The 15,742-nt window shown below is 42.7% G+C and overlaps 1 protein-coding gene across 7 annotated transcripts in view; it reads left to right on the top strand.

Annotated features, from left to right (window-relative positions):
* EDARADD (EDAR associated death domain) overlaps positions 1-12,608 on the top strand; it is a 149,841-nt gene extending 137,233 nt beyond the window's left edge. For all 7 annotated transcript variants that reach the window (XM_049108746.1, XM_025448530.3, XM_049108747.1 and 4 more), the window contains one exon: positions 10,689-12,608. In XM_049108746.1, coding sequence (XP_048964703.1) covers positions 10,689-11,071 — 383 coding nt within the window. In that variant the 3' untranslated portion in view covers positions 11,072-12,608. The remainder of the gene's footprint in view (positions 1-10,688) is intronic.
* The last annotated feature ends 3,134 nt before the right edge of the window (positions 12,609-15,742 follow it).

Raw genomic sequence — 15,742 nt, 5'->3', positions numbered from 1 at the left:
GGAAGGAAGGAAGGAAGGAAGGAAGGAAGGAAGGAAGGAAGGAAGGAAGGAAGGAAAGAAACATGGTGTTAGTAACAGTTATCTCTGGGTGGTGAGACTCTAGGTGATTTTTTTTTTCATTCAGTGGATTTTTATTTATTAAGGACCTACTGTGTGCCAGGTTCCCTAAGGAGGCCACGTGGCAAAAGTACAGCTCTGGGAGACAAGTTGGTATCCTGGTTCTAGTTCAGGCACTACCCTGATGAGAGAAGTCAAAGGGGAAACTGAGCCAGATGAACTTGCAGTGGAGCCTTCCCACCGGGTTTCACGGGACAGGGCCAATGTCAGGGTCCCATCTAGACACCCGCGGGAACTAGCCTTCCCTGGACCACACCCCACCCTTACCTGAGGCTAAGACCGCTGGCCAGCATTTATCCTCTCTCACAAATGCCACAGCAGACAAGCTCAGATTAGAAGCACCTTGCTGGGGACGCCTGGGTGGCTCAGTGGTTGAGGGTCTGCCTTCAGCTCAGGTTGTGTTCCCAGGGTCCTGGGATCCAGTCCCACATCAGGTTCCCTGCAGGGAGCCTGCTTCTCCCTCTAGCTGTGTCTCTGCCCCTCTCTGTATCTCTTATGAATAAGTAAATAAAATCCTTAAAAAAAAAAAAAAAAACCCTCCCTGGGTAATATGAGGAGGAGAAAGCATCTTTGGCACACAAGCAGTCAATTTTTGTTTTCTTTCCACTCTTTTCTATTTTTAAAATTTCTAACATGAGTGGATATCAGAAAAATCTCTCTTCCCAAAACTTTAACCTGTATCTACAAATCCATATATAACAAATGATTAGATGTAGGCAAATAAATGTATACAACGTGTGGCAAAATGACCAAGGACATCCGTAAAAGGCTGATTCACCTGGGTGCTAAGGGCATGAATTTTTTCCCCCTATGCTCATCTGAATTTTCAGATTTTCTGCAATAAGCACATATTTCTTTTCTAATTAAAAAAAATGTGTATTTAAACTTTGAAAGGACTAGCACCCTCCCCACTAATGTGGAATGTGAGCTAAAATGGAAATGGATATGATAAGTTATTTAGGAATATCTATAACGTTTATAAAGTTCTTATTGATAGATTAACTTTCATCAGATTTCACTTGTCTCTTAAAAAACTTTCCCTATGTCAAAATGAAATGGAAAACTTTTGAAGAGAATAAACTCCTCACAGTGATAGCAAGTGATATTATTGAGAGCAGATGGTGCTATTGAAGTTGGTACCTTTGGCAGCTGGCATAGTACTCTGCACACAAGAGTGAGTGTTCAGGTGTTTGGTTGGAGTTTTGTTTTTGTTTTTGTTTTTCCTAAACAGGTAGATGAGACACACTGACTTAATGGCTTTGCTCTTGGATAAATAGGCAAAAGCTGATCCACATATTTCAGTCTTTGAATGAGGGTAGCAACTTAAGATTTATTTTATCATTTTAGTTACAAACACTAATTTAGCACTTACTGTGTACCAGGCCCTGTTCTGAGCCCTTTAAAAAGCCGCTTAGAAAGAGTGCACGTGACAACTCAGAACTTACTTTCCTCACCAGGTGGATGTTACAGAAGCAGTGCTGGGTCACAGGAATCCTAAGTGGGACTCAAGCCCAGGGCCTGGCCAGGAGCTCAGTCCCAACCACTGCACTAGGCTGCCTCTCTACTGGTCAGACGCAGTGGCCGGGTAGTAACCACATTGAATGTTGGAGTCATACAGTGGGGTGCCGGTCAGCTATCTCAGATACGGCCCGAATCTGGAAGGAAGCCAAAGCCCACGCTCCCACCACCACCCCTATCCCTGGCCCCATCTCCAAAGTCAGTCTCTGAACACTGCAGTAACTTTCACAAAAAGTTTGCTACTTTCCCTAGATCAGGCTCCAGGCCTTAACTCAGAGCCTGGATTTTATTTAATCCTCGTCTTTGAAAACCTGAGTTGTCTGCAATCTGGCTTCTAGCTGGTTAGAATAAGCGCTGTCGGGAGCATGCTAGGCACTGCTGTGGAAGGACGGATGAGACAGACTGTGAGAAATGACAGCTGACGGTTTGAAATCAGGCAAAGGAAACAAATGCAAATCAGAATCAGCTACCACTAGAAAAGCAAAGCCTCCTTCGTGGAGCTAGTGAGTGCAGAAGCAAACAACTGGGGGAGGGGGTGCAGAGCACAAGGAGGAGGACACCCACTGTGATGCCCTGGATTGATACAACAACTTAAATCACGTTCAGTTTACTCTGCTAAAGGAGCCATTAAAGTTTTACAGCGTTTTCATATAGGTTTTCAAAATGAAAACAGTCTGGCATGAAAGGAGTAAGACTCAGTTTTTAGAAAGTATCCCCCAAATTGAAAATATAAACCTCTCCTTGTCCCCCATCTGGTGGCAGTAGATATCACACAGACCACACTTCCTGCACTTTCTCGACACTAGGCCAGTTTTTCAAGGATGACTTTCCGACAACCTCGCATAATTGAGCACTTGCCCAACCCATACCGAATTTCCCCACAGAAATGAATGTAAACTAGGATCGTTATTTTTTTCAAATTAGGTCCATTAAATGACACTTTGTTAATATGTCTTTTTCACATAATTTCTGAAGCCAAATTCCCATGGAATTCTATGCTTTATTTTTACCTGGGTCCTTTCTTATCTAAGTTTGTTTTTCTCTTAAAATGCCCTCTATGCTCCAGTTTTGTTTGATGACAAAATTGAGGTGCAGCATGATTTACTATCCCAGATCCTTCCAATTTGTCAGTCAGACTCCCCAGTGCTTGATGTCTCCTTTAAAGGGTATTTGAGAGAGAGAGAATGAAATGGGATTGTTTTTCCCTTTGGTTAAAAGATCAAACGCCCACTAAAAGCCTTTGGGTTAGTTTCTTGGGAGATAAAAATAGTTCATCATTTTCCAGCTCAGAGCATATAAACTACCTCCGATGAATAATGTGATGTGTACATGCACCCCAGTGATTTATCAAAGCCATAAACTGACATTTTAAATATATTTATTTCCAACCACATTGGAAACCACACATAGAAAAAAGCACAAATTTACAACCTTAACACACATTACTGCAGAAGTATTCCGCTCTACTCTGATACTTTGTTCGTATTTTGCAAGCTCCAAATCTGATAATTTGTAGACACCTGGGATAGAGGTGTTTTATTTCAGGACCACAATATTTTGCTAGTTGCAAAGTTGCCAATGGAAAGATGTTTACTATTTAATTGTATGAATTAACTATGTATCCTGGGGAACTTATTATAAATGATCTAGAAGCTCCCAGTGGTCCTGAGCACACCGGAGGGAAACAACCATGTAGAAATAGCTCTCGAAAAGCCAGGGTGTACAAGATAAAACAGCACCTACCCTGCAGGGAGACACATTAAGTCAGTCTGTGATCCACTGCCAACATCCTGACTGGAGCCAATTTCTAGGCTCAACTAATCATGACCTCTGTGAATCCTGAATCTTGTTCCAATTCACAATTAACTCTTAATTGACCAGTATTTTAAAACCTGCCAGCCCCACACTGGAGTTATATGGTGTGCCGTTGGACACAGACTGTTTCTTACCTGATGTTTTAAGTGACCTGAGCCACACCTTGTCAGCGAACATTCTTGATTCCTAAACGCTTCTTTAAAGTCTGCGTAAATGTGTATGAGAGAGAGGATGAAGATTAAGGAGAGAGGACAGGAAACACCCTGTAGGAAAACCCACACATCTACTGCTGAGTGTGGGGAAATGTTTTCTGCTCAAAGACTTAATCACCAAACAGACACCCTATCTCTCAAAGAAAAGTAGCTCTGATTCCAAAACGTAATCTTGGCAGACCCTTCTAAGAGCTTACCCCACAGCTGTCTTTAAGGAAATAGTCTTCAACCCCAGCTGCATATTAGAATTCCCAGTGAAGCCTTTAAAAATTCCCATGTCGGGCAGCCCCGTTGGCGCAGCGGTTTGGCGCCGTGCTGCAGCCTGGGGTGTGATCCTGGAGACTCTGGATCGAGTCCCACATGGGGCTCCCTGCGTGGAGCCTGCATCTCCCTCTGCCTCTCTCTCTGTGTCTATGAATAAATAAATAAAATCTTAAAAAAAAACTCCCATGTCCCTCTTGCACCCCAGACCAATTAATTAAGGATCCTCGAGGGTGGGGCCAGAGTTAGGATTTTGTGAATTTCCCTGGGGGTGGAGGTGGGGCTCTGAGGGGAGGAAGAGTTCTATCTGGTAGCCAAGGTTGAGAACTAAGGCTTTTAAAAAGGCCGTTGGTTATGCTCGCTTATCCACAGCTCTTAATCCTTTGTTGCCTGCCCATCATGCCCTGGGAAGAGGCTTTAATGGATGATCTCATTCAATCCTTGTAACAACCTTATGAAATAGATCTCTCTGCCCCTGTTCAGGGAGTGAGGGTATGGCCTTGGCGATCTCAGTTACCTGTCCAAGTTGCACACCTGTACCATGCTACCTGGTACTGACAGCCAGTTGGCATGCCTCTAAAGCTGTTATTAATCTCTGTGATACACAGGTTACTACTCCTTCTCCATAGCAATCAGGTGTCTTTCTTCTGCCTTGTATATGCTCAGTTAGCACTAAAAAAAAAAAAAAAAAAAAAGTTTTGGTTGATTTGAAATTTTCTGGGTAGCTCTTCTTAGGCTGCTCAGAGGTTTCTAATTGGACTATTTCTCCATGACACACTCTTCATTCATTTGATTTACTCAACAGATATTACTGAGCACCTGCTTTGTGCCTGGGATGAAGTGGTGACATCAGACAGCAAAGTCTCTTTCCTCTTGGAGTTTATATACTAGTTGGGAGTGGCAGACAAAAACCACAAATAAATAAGTCATTACTTATGGTGGTAGGTGTGCCTTGAGGAAAATAAACAAGGGTAATAGGATTTTTCCTGGCAGAGGAGGATCCTGCTTTCAGCTAAAAAGGTGCACGGGGACCTGAACAATGCAAAGGAGCCAGTCATGTGAAGAAATGAGGAAGGAGGACTCCAGGGAGAAAAGCTAGCTGGTGCAAAGGCCCTGAGGCAGGCCTGAGCTTAGTGATCTGGGGATAAATGTGGGTAGGGGAGGGCAATGGAGAAGGAAGGGAGCTGGAAGATTTCAGCAGGGGCCAGATTACATGGGGACTCTTTTCTTCCCAGTGTCCTTAAAAAAAATAATAAATGTAAAACCTAACATCTTTACATAAGATCTAACAAAAATGCTTTCATATCATTTATCGCATTTAATTCATGAGATATAGAAATTATCATTTTCATTTCATGGATGAGGAATCAGAAGTCTGTAGATGTGAAATGCCTAGAGAAGTCAGGCTGTAGGAGTTTGGAGCACTGAGATTTAGTGAGCCCCACATGACACAGGTTGGAATGATCCTGGACTAAGGACTCTGAGCCCCTATGGAGGGGCTGGTTGTATCTTAGCCCCTCCCTCCATAAATGACTGTGGTGGGATGAAGAGGCACTGGGAAATCTTGCTTTCTCCTCTGACAAACTCTCTCCAAGTGTAAACCAGTACTCAGACTAGACTCACAGAGAGTGGGTTTTCTAGGGCTTTGGCTTCTAAAATAGGAAGTCATTGTACGTTGATGGTGTGTTCCATTCTGGCTCTGCATCAGCAGAAAGTACACCAGTCAAGTGTCAAAATATGGCAAGTGAGGACCCTCATTAGACAATCCGAGTAACTTCCTTTTTGAAATAGCCCTCCCTTCTCCTCCCCCAAGTCTAGAATCAATCCCTTCTTTTGTATTTTAAGACCAATGCTGTAGTGTTTTCTCCCAATACCTCTTTACTGTCAGGAGACACAGCAACATTCTTTTTCCTTTAATTTTCTCTCTTCAGGTCCTAAGATTCATCAAACAGTATTAACAAATCTATCAGTGGGTGCCTGGCCAGATCAGTGGGTAGAGCGTGCAACTCTTGATCTCTGGGGTTGTGAGTTCAAGCCCCACGTTGGGTGTAGAAATTATTTAAAAACAACAAGTGTCCCTTGTTGCATAGTTCTTCTTCACTCATTTGGCAAACAATTTCTGAGCTGTAGCTATCAGCTATATAGCACCCCTGTGCTTGTTTTTTGAGAGGCATCAGATAATAATCCCATTTCCCCCCATTTCTGATGAAAGCTTCTTTGGTCCTATGTCTCTCTCTCCCCGCAATTGTTTCTTCCCCAAGGCATCGCCCAGCCTAGCCTTTTATGTGCACCATTACGTGATAGGTGTTTAAGGCAGTATAGGACGAAATACATTTGATACGATACAAAACAAAACAAAACATGTTTCTCCACTTAAGTCCACCAGGGAGCTAATTATAGTTTATGATTCTAAAGCAGGCAGCTTTAAATTCACTAGTGTTGATGTTTCGTGTCGATTGCAATTCAGTAAATGGTTTGTGATTTGTGTCACAGAAAATACAAAAGGGAAACCGATAGATTTTCAGCACATCATTTCTTTTCAAACAAAGTAATAAATGGTCAAAGTTCAAAGAAAAGCTTCTCCTACACTAGAAGGCTTAAAGGAGCTTTGCAGAAACCTTACTGATGTCTTTCTTCTTTATATTATTTATTAATATTTGTATTCCTTTTCTTGACACCAAAGGAAAGAATCTCACCAACACTGAATCTTACAAAGGTGGTGTCAGAGATGACCTTTGCGCTCCAATATATTTAATGCAGGACTTGGAGATTTCAATCCTTTATTTTTCTGTGACATTTAAAAATATTTTTTAAAGCATCCAAAGAAACAATCATAAACAATTAGAAAATATCCATTATTAACAATTTTGTTATACATACTTCCAGACTTTTTTGTGAATAGGTATATATGCTTTACATGAATATGAATGACTATATTGTTTTTTTAGGGTTTTTATTTATCATTTTTATTTATTCATTAGAGACACAGAGAGAGAGGCAGAGACACAGGCAGAGGGAGAGGCAGGCTCCATGCAGGGAGCCTGATGCGGGACTCGATCCCGAGACTCCAGGATCATGCCCTGGGCTGAAGGCAGGCACTAAAGCTGCTGAGCCACCCAGGGATCCCATTTATCATTTTTGAGAGAGAGCAGGAACTGGGGCCGGGGGGCTGCAGAGGGAGAGGGAGAAGCAGGCTCTCAACTGAGCAGGAAGCCCAACACGGCGCTCCATCCTAAGACCCCAGGATCATGACCAGAGCTGAAGGCAGATGCTTAACTGGCTGAGCCACCCAGGCACCACTACTGTATTGTTTGTTTTTACAAAAACAGAATTATACATGCTTTCATGGCCATTTGATGGAATATTGTTCATTTGATCCCACCTTTAAATAAGAGCAAAGAATATTGCAGAATTTCCCTTACATACTTCTTTTAGTAAGAAATCACCTTTGCCGTTAAAAGTTCACTTTTTAAAAGATTTTTTTTATTTATTCATGAGAGACACAGAGAGGCAGAGACATAGGAAGAGGGAGGAGAAGCAGGCTCCATGCAAGGAGCTCGACGTGGGACTCGATCCCAGGACCCCAGGATCACAACCTGAGCCAAAGGCAAATGCTCAACCACTGAGCCACCCAGGCGCCCACAAAGTTTGTTTTTTAAGTAAATAAACATCTGTCCCATCAAGCTTTACTTCTTAATGCATCATTATTAACATGGCTCAAGAATGGCTCTCCCTATATTACACAGAAATGTAATTCAACATTCTTAAACTCTAAGATGTGGAACACACTGCAGAAGGATCTGGATCTGTTCTCAGGGCATTTAAGGTGTAATGAGGAACAAGAAAACCATGCAGAACATCTCACCGCAAGGCAGAGTCAGGAGATGCAAACAAATCTGAGGTGGGTGAATCTGAGGTGGGTTTTATGGGCTGGACGAAGCTCAGCAGAGAAAGAGAGGTTCAGTAGAGGAAGTCCTGTGAGAGGGAGAGGGAGAGAGAGAGAAGAGAGAAAATTGATCAGAGAGAAAACACCAGAAAAGACATGGAGGCCTCATTTTTCCAACTGGGAAATTGACAAACATTTTTTAGTTGGTGCTGACAAGGGTCAGGTGAGATAAGTGGTATCACTGTTCCCTGGTTAGAGTATAAATTGGTACCACCTTTATTTCTGGAAAGCTGTTTGCGGCACATGCATTGATGGCCTTAGAATGCTCATACTTTTGGCCCTAACAATCCCCTTACTGGTGCGGCGAGTATAGATGTGGCCAAAAATATATGTGCAACGGTCTGCATCAAATTGTTCCTCTAAATTGTGAGAATTTGGGAAAGCCTGAAATGTTCAATCGGTTATACAAAATCTCTAAGGGTATATAACTTCCAGATTTCTATACTGAGCTGATTATTAGTTTTTTAATTAATCTGAGGTAGGCTTTGTAGGATGGATGAAGTTCGGGGAATGGAGTAGTCCAGCTGGTCTGGAGCACGGGTTGCATTTAAGGATGTCGTAGGAAGTAAGACAGGAATTATAGCATGGAGAGCTTCCAGTGGAGGCTGCGATATGGGAACTGGGTGGATGCAGTGAAAAAGTCCACCAGGACATCTCGGGAGCTCTAAGTCAATAGGGGAGTCAGAGAGCTTTGGGTGCCTTAGAGGGAGAAATTGAAGTACTGTTTTAGGTCTTAGCAGTGAGACAGGCTGGAATCTCCGCACATCAGACGACAGGGTAAGGGATGCAGCTGGGCCATGGTGGGATGGGGCTGGGGGTTCGGAGCTCAGCTGTCAGAAGGAACGTTCAGAAAGGATACAGCCAAGCATGCAATTGGCGGTATCCAAAGGAGTGTTAGGAGCCTTGGGCCCAGTTCCAGAGGCAGCCATATCCAAGGGCAGCTGGTGTGAGGGGGGGCCATTCAAAGCAACAGGAGGTCCAGGTGACCTTCAAAGTCAGGTGGGAACCTGCTTGTTCATGTAATACATTGTGTTGTTTACCATAGAAATAAAATAGCCCCGGAGAAAGTTTGGAAAATAGAAAATCCTGTGGAATTAAGACAGTAGCTATTACCATTTTTGTACATTTCCTTCCATAGTAATAGTAACATCGAGTTCTCATATACTTCTAATGTCCAATACACACATCCCTTACATCTTGCATTTTTCACTTGACATTACAGCACACGCATTCTCTGGGTTGCTACGTGGTCTTCATAGTTATTTAAATAAAATTCCAGGCAGCCCGGGTGGCTCAGTGGTTTAGTGCCGCCTTCAGCCCAGGGCCTGATCCTGGAGACCTGGGATTGAGTCCCACATTGGGCTCCCTGCGAGGAGCCTGCTTCTCCCTCTGCCTGTGTCTCTGCCTCTCTCTGTGTGTCTCTCATGAATAAATAAATAAAATCTTAAAAAAAAAAATTCCATCAAGTAGTACAAAAATGTCTTCCACTAATCCCTTAACTTTGACATTTGTTTTTTAAAAATGGATAATAAAAATAAGACTGTAATTAAACATTTTCATTTGTATACATATTCTAGATTATCTCTTTAGGCTGGGTTTCCTGAAGTTATATCTCAGATCAATGAATATGAGCAGGATTTTTATGGTTCTTGTCATCTTATACTTGCCTCCAGATTGCTGGTTCACAATCTTTGGATCACCAAAGACACTCTCTTGTTCTAATTTTTAATTTCCCTAAACTGGGAAGTCCAGGGCTCAGAATAGTAAAGGTTGTTGCAACCTCCCAGAATTTTCCAAGCCAGTGATCTCTGGCATAGCCTTTGGCTGTTAAAATCCCTGGTCAGAAGGGTCAGGAGACCTAGTATGGATGCAGAGTTGAAGACACGATGCCATGCTGTGCAGAAACACCACTTACAACTTTATTGTAAATAGTTTGCCAGCACTTCTTCCCGGCTCCTTTACCCTCCCCCTACACTCATGCTCCCTTGTATTGAAATGAGGCTAGAGATAACTGATGGAAAATGTTTGCCCTTCCCCTGGGCTGGGGCTGTGCCCTCCTTGGTGAGGCTCAGCTCAGAAGCCTCCTGTTCATCCATCCCACTGTGCACACCTCAGGGTGTTGGCTTCACTTCAAAGGCAGCTGCATGGGTGAAGAAAACACAGATAAAGGCAAAGGGATGATAAGGTGGTCATAAATCTAAAAAGTAAGTTTTCTGGCATTATCAATTATCTCTCCGTTTCAAATATGTGTATAGACTGGATATTCCAGTTTTCTCTGTGTGTGTGTGTGTGTGTGTGTGTATGTGTGTGTGTGTGTTTAAAGGCCTTTTAAAGAATTGTGTAATCATTTATACCCTAACATGCCATGTTAGGCATTCAAAAGCTGTCAGGGCTGACTTGTAACTTGGAAGGGGTAGGGGTGGAGGTCCAGGTAGGTATAGGCTGGTGTACCTATGGGATAGTTGAGCATGACTTCCTCTGGTGACCTGCCCACAGAGAGACCCCTGCTCCTCCAAACTCAGATTCCCGCCAGCAGTCCCACAAACACACAATGTAAGACACAGAGAGTCTCAAAAAGAAAGGGAAGCTGTGTAAAATCTCACTAGTGCTTCTAGCAAAGCAAGCCATCCTTGGCTGTCAAAAATGCCACATTTGTTGTGTGAATATATAGAAAGGAGTATCCTGGAATATTCCTCTCTAAGGTGCACTGTGCTGTCCACTAGTGCTGCTGGCATTCCAGCGGAAGGATAAAGGATAAAAGATGGACGCGTGTGTTTGCTTTTTTGCTGACCTGTGGACCATATTGCTTGTTCCTGCAGACCTAAGCAAAGATGAGTCCTGCAAGAAAAACTGTACTTGTTCCTCCTGTGTGCTCCGGGCCCCGACCATAAGTGACTTACTCAATGATCAGGACTTGCTTGATGTCATCAGGATAAAGCTGGATCCATGTCATCCAACAATAAAAAACTGGAGGAATTTTGCAAGTAAATGGGGCATGCCCTATGATGAACTGTGTTTCCTGGAGCAGCGGCCTCAGAGCCCTACCTTGGAGTTCCTGCTCCGGAACAGCCAGAGGCCAGTGGGCCAGCTGATGGAGCTCTGCAGGCTCTACCACAGGGCCGACGTGGAGAAGGTCCTGCACAGGTGGGTGGATGAGGAGTGGCCCAAGAGGGGTCGTGGAGACCACCCCAGGAACTTCTAGACCTCGGCTTCTTTGGCTTCTTTGGACCTTGAAACAACCACAGGTTAAGGAGGAATGTGGATCTGTTCTTTTTGTAATTGTTTAGGATAAGGACATGAGAATGATGGACATTGATTGGTTCTCCCCAAAGCTGGTGGTTTTTGGAGGGGTAGGGTTGTATTTTGGTGGCGGATTTTTGTTTGTGTAGTTTTGCACATCTGTTTTAATTTAATATTTGAATCTGGTTGGGGAAAGATACTTCCTAGCCTCAGATGGGGACCAGGGCCAAAGACCACAGTCAGAATGGAATCATGCCATGATGAAAATAAAATGATCCTCTCCCTTCAATACTGTGGGAGACTGAAATGAGAACTAAGATTGTGGATGGTGCCAGCCGGTCATCATCCATGGGATCCTTCATGATGGACCGACAGCTCTCCCACAGCTCAGAGGACAACACAGAGAAATTACCTTGTCCTTTTTCTGTCATAGAGGACTTTGGTATCATGGGGCCATACCTTCAGGCCATATGTGCCATCTTTTTTATTCAAATACTTTGGTAATCTGTGCACTAACAAAAATGCCATTTGTGCAAGTTTTTTTTTTTTTTTTTTTTTCAAGAAATACGAAAGTAGTGGCAAGAGGACAGAGTTAGGAATCAGGAGGGTTCTAAGGACCTTGGGCAAGGTGTTTGGCAGAGAGAGTACACAAAATGCCCTTTGTTACCCAAGACTTTTTAATAAATGAATTAATAGTTGCTCTTCCATCTTTTGTATGAGGCTGAGTGTTTCATCCCTGGGATCAGGTTCAGCTAAGAAATAAATAAAAATCACCTGGCCCAGAGTTGAAATGTAACAACTTCTAGCAACTACTGTCACAGCTGGAAACAGAGCCACCAACAAACACTACATAGCGGTTTAGCTAAGAACAGGAAGTCTTTGATGCTAAAGATCAGTATTAAAATCCAAATTTTAGAGGATTTTAAACCAAATGAAAAATTGGATCTGATGTTCTTATTTTGTGGTTTAGGGGGATGTAAAGTGTGGAGGATGGAAGAGTTTGTTACTGGAGAGATCAGATTTTCTCTCTCTCTCTCTCTCTCTTTAATGGGGTAACAGAGATATGAGGCAAAGCCTTGGCTTGTTTGACAATTTCATGAAAGCCCTATTTGGATTTGGCTGGGGCTCAGAAAATTAAGGCACTCCTTTCAGTTTGGTGGGATTCTGTACAAGTCCTGGATTAAAATAAACAAAAATGATGAACATTGGAATACAAAAAAGATAAGAATTAACTCAAAATTATTTTCTCAACTTCCAACATATTTTTCCACTGACAGTTTTAGCAGTTTTTATTAGGTTGCCAATATATAGAGTCAACTTTGCTATCAAATATAAACTCTAAACTAACCCAATCTACTATGGACATTTACTAATCACTTCTGATTCAGGGTTAATCTCACCAGCTCATCTTCCTCTGTTTGATTTATCAGATAAATGTCAGGTTTATCACAAAATGTATTTAAAGGAGCAGCCAGTAATAAAATGTGGAGTTTTTTTCAGTTGATGTCCAATGAGGTGGTTGTTAAATATTTATCGTCAGCTATGGTCCAGGCCCCCATACAGAACTCATTAAGGGGGCTCTAATCTTCTAGGAATTTGATTTTATGTTCCAGGTTCCCATTAATCCACAGCGACACCCCACCCTCAATATGTTAGCCCAAAATTCACAGTGGAAGAATATAGATGAACTTGTGGCATTCTTTATTGACACATTAGGGAAGTAGAACCAAAAGGGGTTGTGATTATTCAGTGAGGCATGATACAGGCCCCCAGCAGCTGGATGCCATCACTGCTTGTGTCCCGCTACCCCTGGGATACAAGGAGTGGGCCCCAGGCTGGCGAATGTCCCGCTAACTGCAGCCTGGCCAGGTGCCACAGGAAGTCCCTTCTGTCTCCATGCTGCTGGGGAACTTCATCTTTTTATCACAGTTTCCCCCTGCCCATCTCCATCCTGGCCGACCTGTCATGCTGCAGGCTCTCTGAACAGGTAGAAGCAGGGGGAGGGGGAGAGGGAGGAAGATGGGAGGGAAAAGCCCTTTTGCTCCCTTTCATCAGCCTCTTCCTTCCTCCTCCGCCTCTAGGCCTCCACCTCCTCCAAATAGAGACCTAAAAGAACAGGTGGTACCTCCACTCCTACCGCCAGCCATCACTCCCATGGAGATGGGGAGGTTTTTGTGATTCCCAGACATTTCCTCCACCTCCAAATCACATAGGACAGAGGTGCAATGGGAAGAAAGAGGATTGGAATAAAACCACTCCCAGCACCCTGACTTCCCTCCCTGATGCCTCACCAACTTCCCTGGCCTCATGCCCTGCTCCTTGGGGGATTCCCAACTCAGTGGACACTCTGCTCTATTGAAAGCCATGGCAGGTCACAGACCACCCTCAGTGGCTTGGAACAGTAGTTGGGGGAAGTAGGCTTCTAAATTTCCTCCCAATAGGGCCACAGCTGCAAATTTTAAATAATGTTTAAGGTCCTAATATCCCAGACATTAAGTCTGGAAAATCTTGTGAAGAATTTTCCCATGGAAACATTATTATACAGGTCGATGAGGTTCTTTAGAACTCTGTGTTCTATATTTCCCAAATTTCTGAATTAAGTTTTTTGTGACCTGGCTTGGGAACACTGGTCCCTGTTGGCCCTGCTTCTGTGGGATGTGTTTCCAATTCCAAACCCAAACTTTCAATCTCAAAACTGACTCTCAACTGAACTTATCATCATAAGTATCTTGAACGTGGCTATTGTTTGTAAGTGTCTGCTGAACTTACCTTTGAGTTGTGTCAAAAATGTTAAGACAGAATTCAGGGAATTCAGTTATAGGTAGAGCTGAGTGTGCTCCGTTACCATCAAATTCAGAAATTCCAGGAAAAACATGTGACTGCGGAGCACCACCCCCTCATCTCTCCATTTGGCATCATTACTTCCAAAGTCCTCATTGCTAATCATTTCCGTTACTGGCTAAGAAAGTTTAAAATTCCTGTTTATAATTGTATGAGGGGAAATGCCAGGGTGGATGGGATTTTTTTTTAATAGAGGAGTTGACATGAATGTGCTATTTGAGTTTGATTCTACCATTATTTGTGCATACTGATATATCTATCGATTGACATTTACCTTATGAAAAGTTTTAATTATTAGAAGTATGATATTAGGGGTGCGTGGGTGGCTCAGTCGGTTAAGCATCTGCCTTCAGCTCAGGTCATGATCTCAGGGTCCTGGAATCAAGCCCCATATAGGGCTCCCTGCTCAGCGAGGAGTCTGCTTCTCCCTCTCCTTCTGCCATTCCCACCCACTCATGCTCACCATCTCTCACTCTCTCTCTCTCTCTCAAACAAAAAAATAAAATCTTAAGAAGAAGTATGATATTAGCAGGGAGAAATTTAGCCAAAAAGTTTTTTAAATACAAGTTCATTTGGAATCTAGACTTTGATTAAATGTAGGGTGACTTTTATCTCTGTTACATACAGGCATATCAAAGAGTAATTGTCAACTGAAACAGAACCTCAACTCAATTGCATAATAACCCAAAATAATCTTAAGCGAATTTTTAGCAAATAAATACTGTAATGGTGGGGTACGTGAGTGGTTAAGTGTCAGACTCTTGGTTTCAGCTCAGATCATGGTCTCAGGGTCAAGCCCTATGTAGAGCTCCAAGCTCAGCAGAGAGTCTACCTGAAGATTCTCTCCCTCTGCCCCTCCCCACAGTTGTTCCCTTTTTATTTCTCTCTAAAACAAATACATCCTTAGAACAAATACCATAACAACCAAAATAGGCGGAGACTTCACAAAGGTAGGAGTGGAAAGGAAGGAAATCATTTAATGATTAATTGATTAAATAACTGTTAAAATGTAAGTTCATTAATACATAAGATTTTCCCATTGTGTGTTCCTAGGGATCTTGGTTAAATTGACCATGCTGTAGATGAAACTACTTATGATGAGGTCCTTTTGCTATTAGAAGATGAAATCACTTTAGCTATGTTCCAAGATACAGTCTTTCAAACAACATTCAGTGCAGTATTACATTGTGACACTTTATGTTATGAACCCAATTTATTTGCTTGCAATAGAAAATCACCACCTGTGAGAAAGGGAAGCAAAGCCACAATAAACACCACACACACCCAAGACACATACACACTGAGGAAGACTCTCAAAAGAGAGATTCAAACAAGCCATACTTTCCTTAATTGTAAGATTTAAAATGGTTAGGGCTTCTATTGTTTACCAGGATTGCCCACCAATATTTCAGGATACCTCATATGGACAAGTCACCATTTTGGTAGCCCAAATAACAATCATTCAATAATGTAGAAATTTTGCAGTAATAGACAAAAGGTGTTGCAGTCAGGTGCCACTTGAGAGTAATTTTTATGTGGTACTGCCCTCTGCTGGAGCATAAAATCTGCACACAACCATTCTGGTTTGGCTACAGTCCCAAGACCAGCCCAGAACTAACCTTGTATTCATTATTGGTGGTAGGTTAGAACCCTTATAGTAGCCCTGATAAAAGATAGGAAGAGCGCAGTTATTTTGCAAATTGACGTAAGCAGAACAATGTTGGCACAATTGAGATGAGGGTCCAGCGGCCTGAAGGTGCCATTGTCACATTGCCCCATCACTCAGGTCAGT

Source organism: Canis lupus, chromosome 4 (assembly GCF_003254725.2).
Source record: "Canis lupus dingo isolate Sandy chromosome 4, ASM325472v2, whole genome shotgun sequence".
Taxonomy (NCBI): Eukaryota; Metazoa; Chordata; class Mammalia; order Carnivora; family Canidae; genus Canis; species Canis lupus.
Note: the sequence above shows the minus strand (reverse complement) of the source record. Positions and strands in the feature narration are given on the sequence as shown.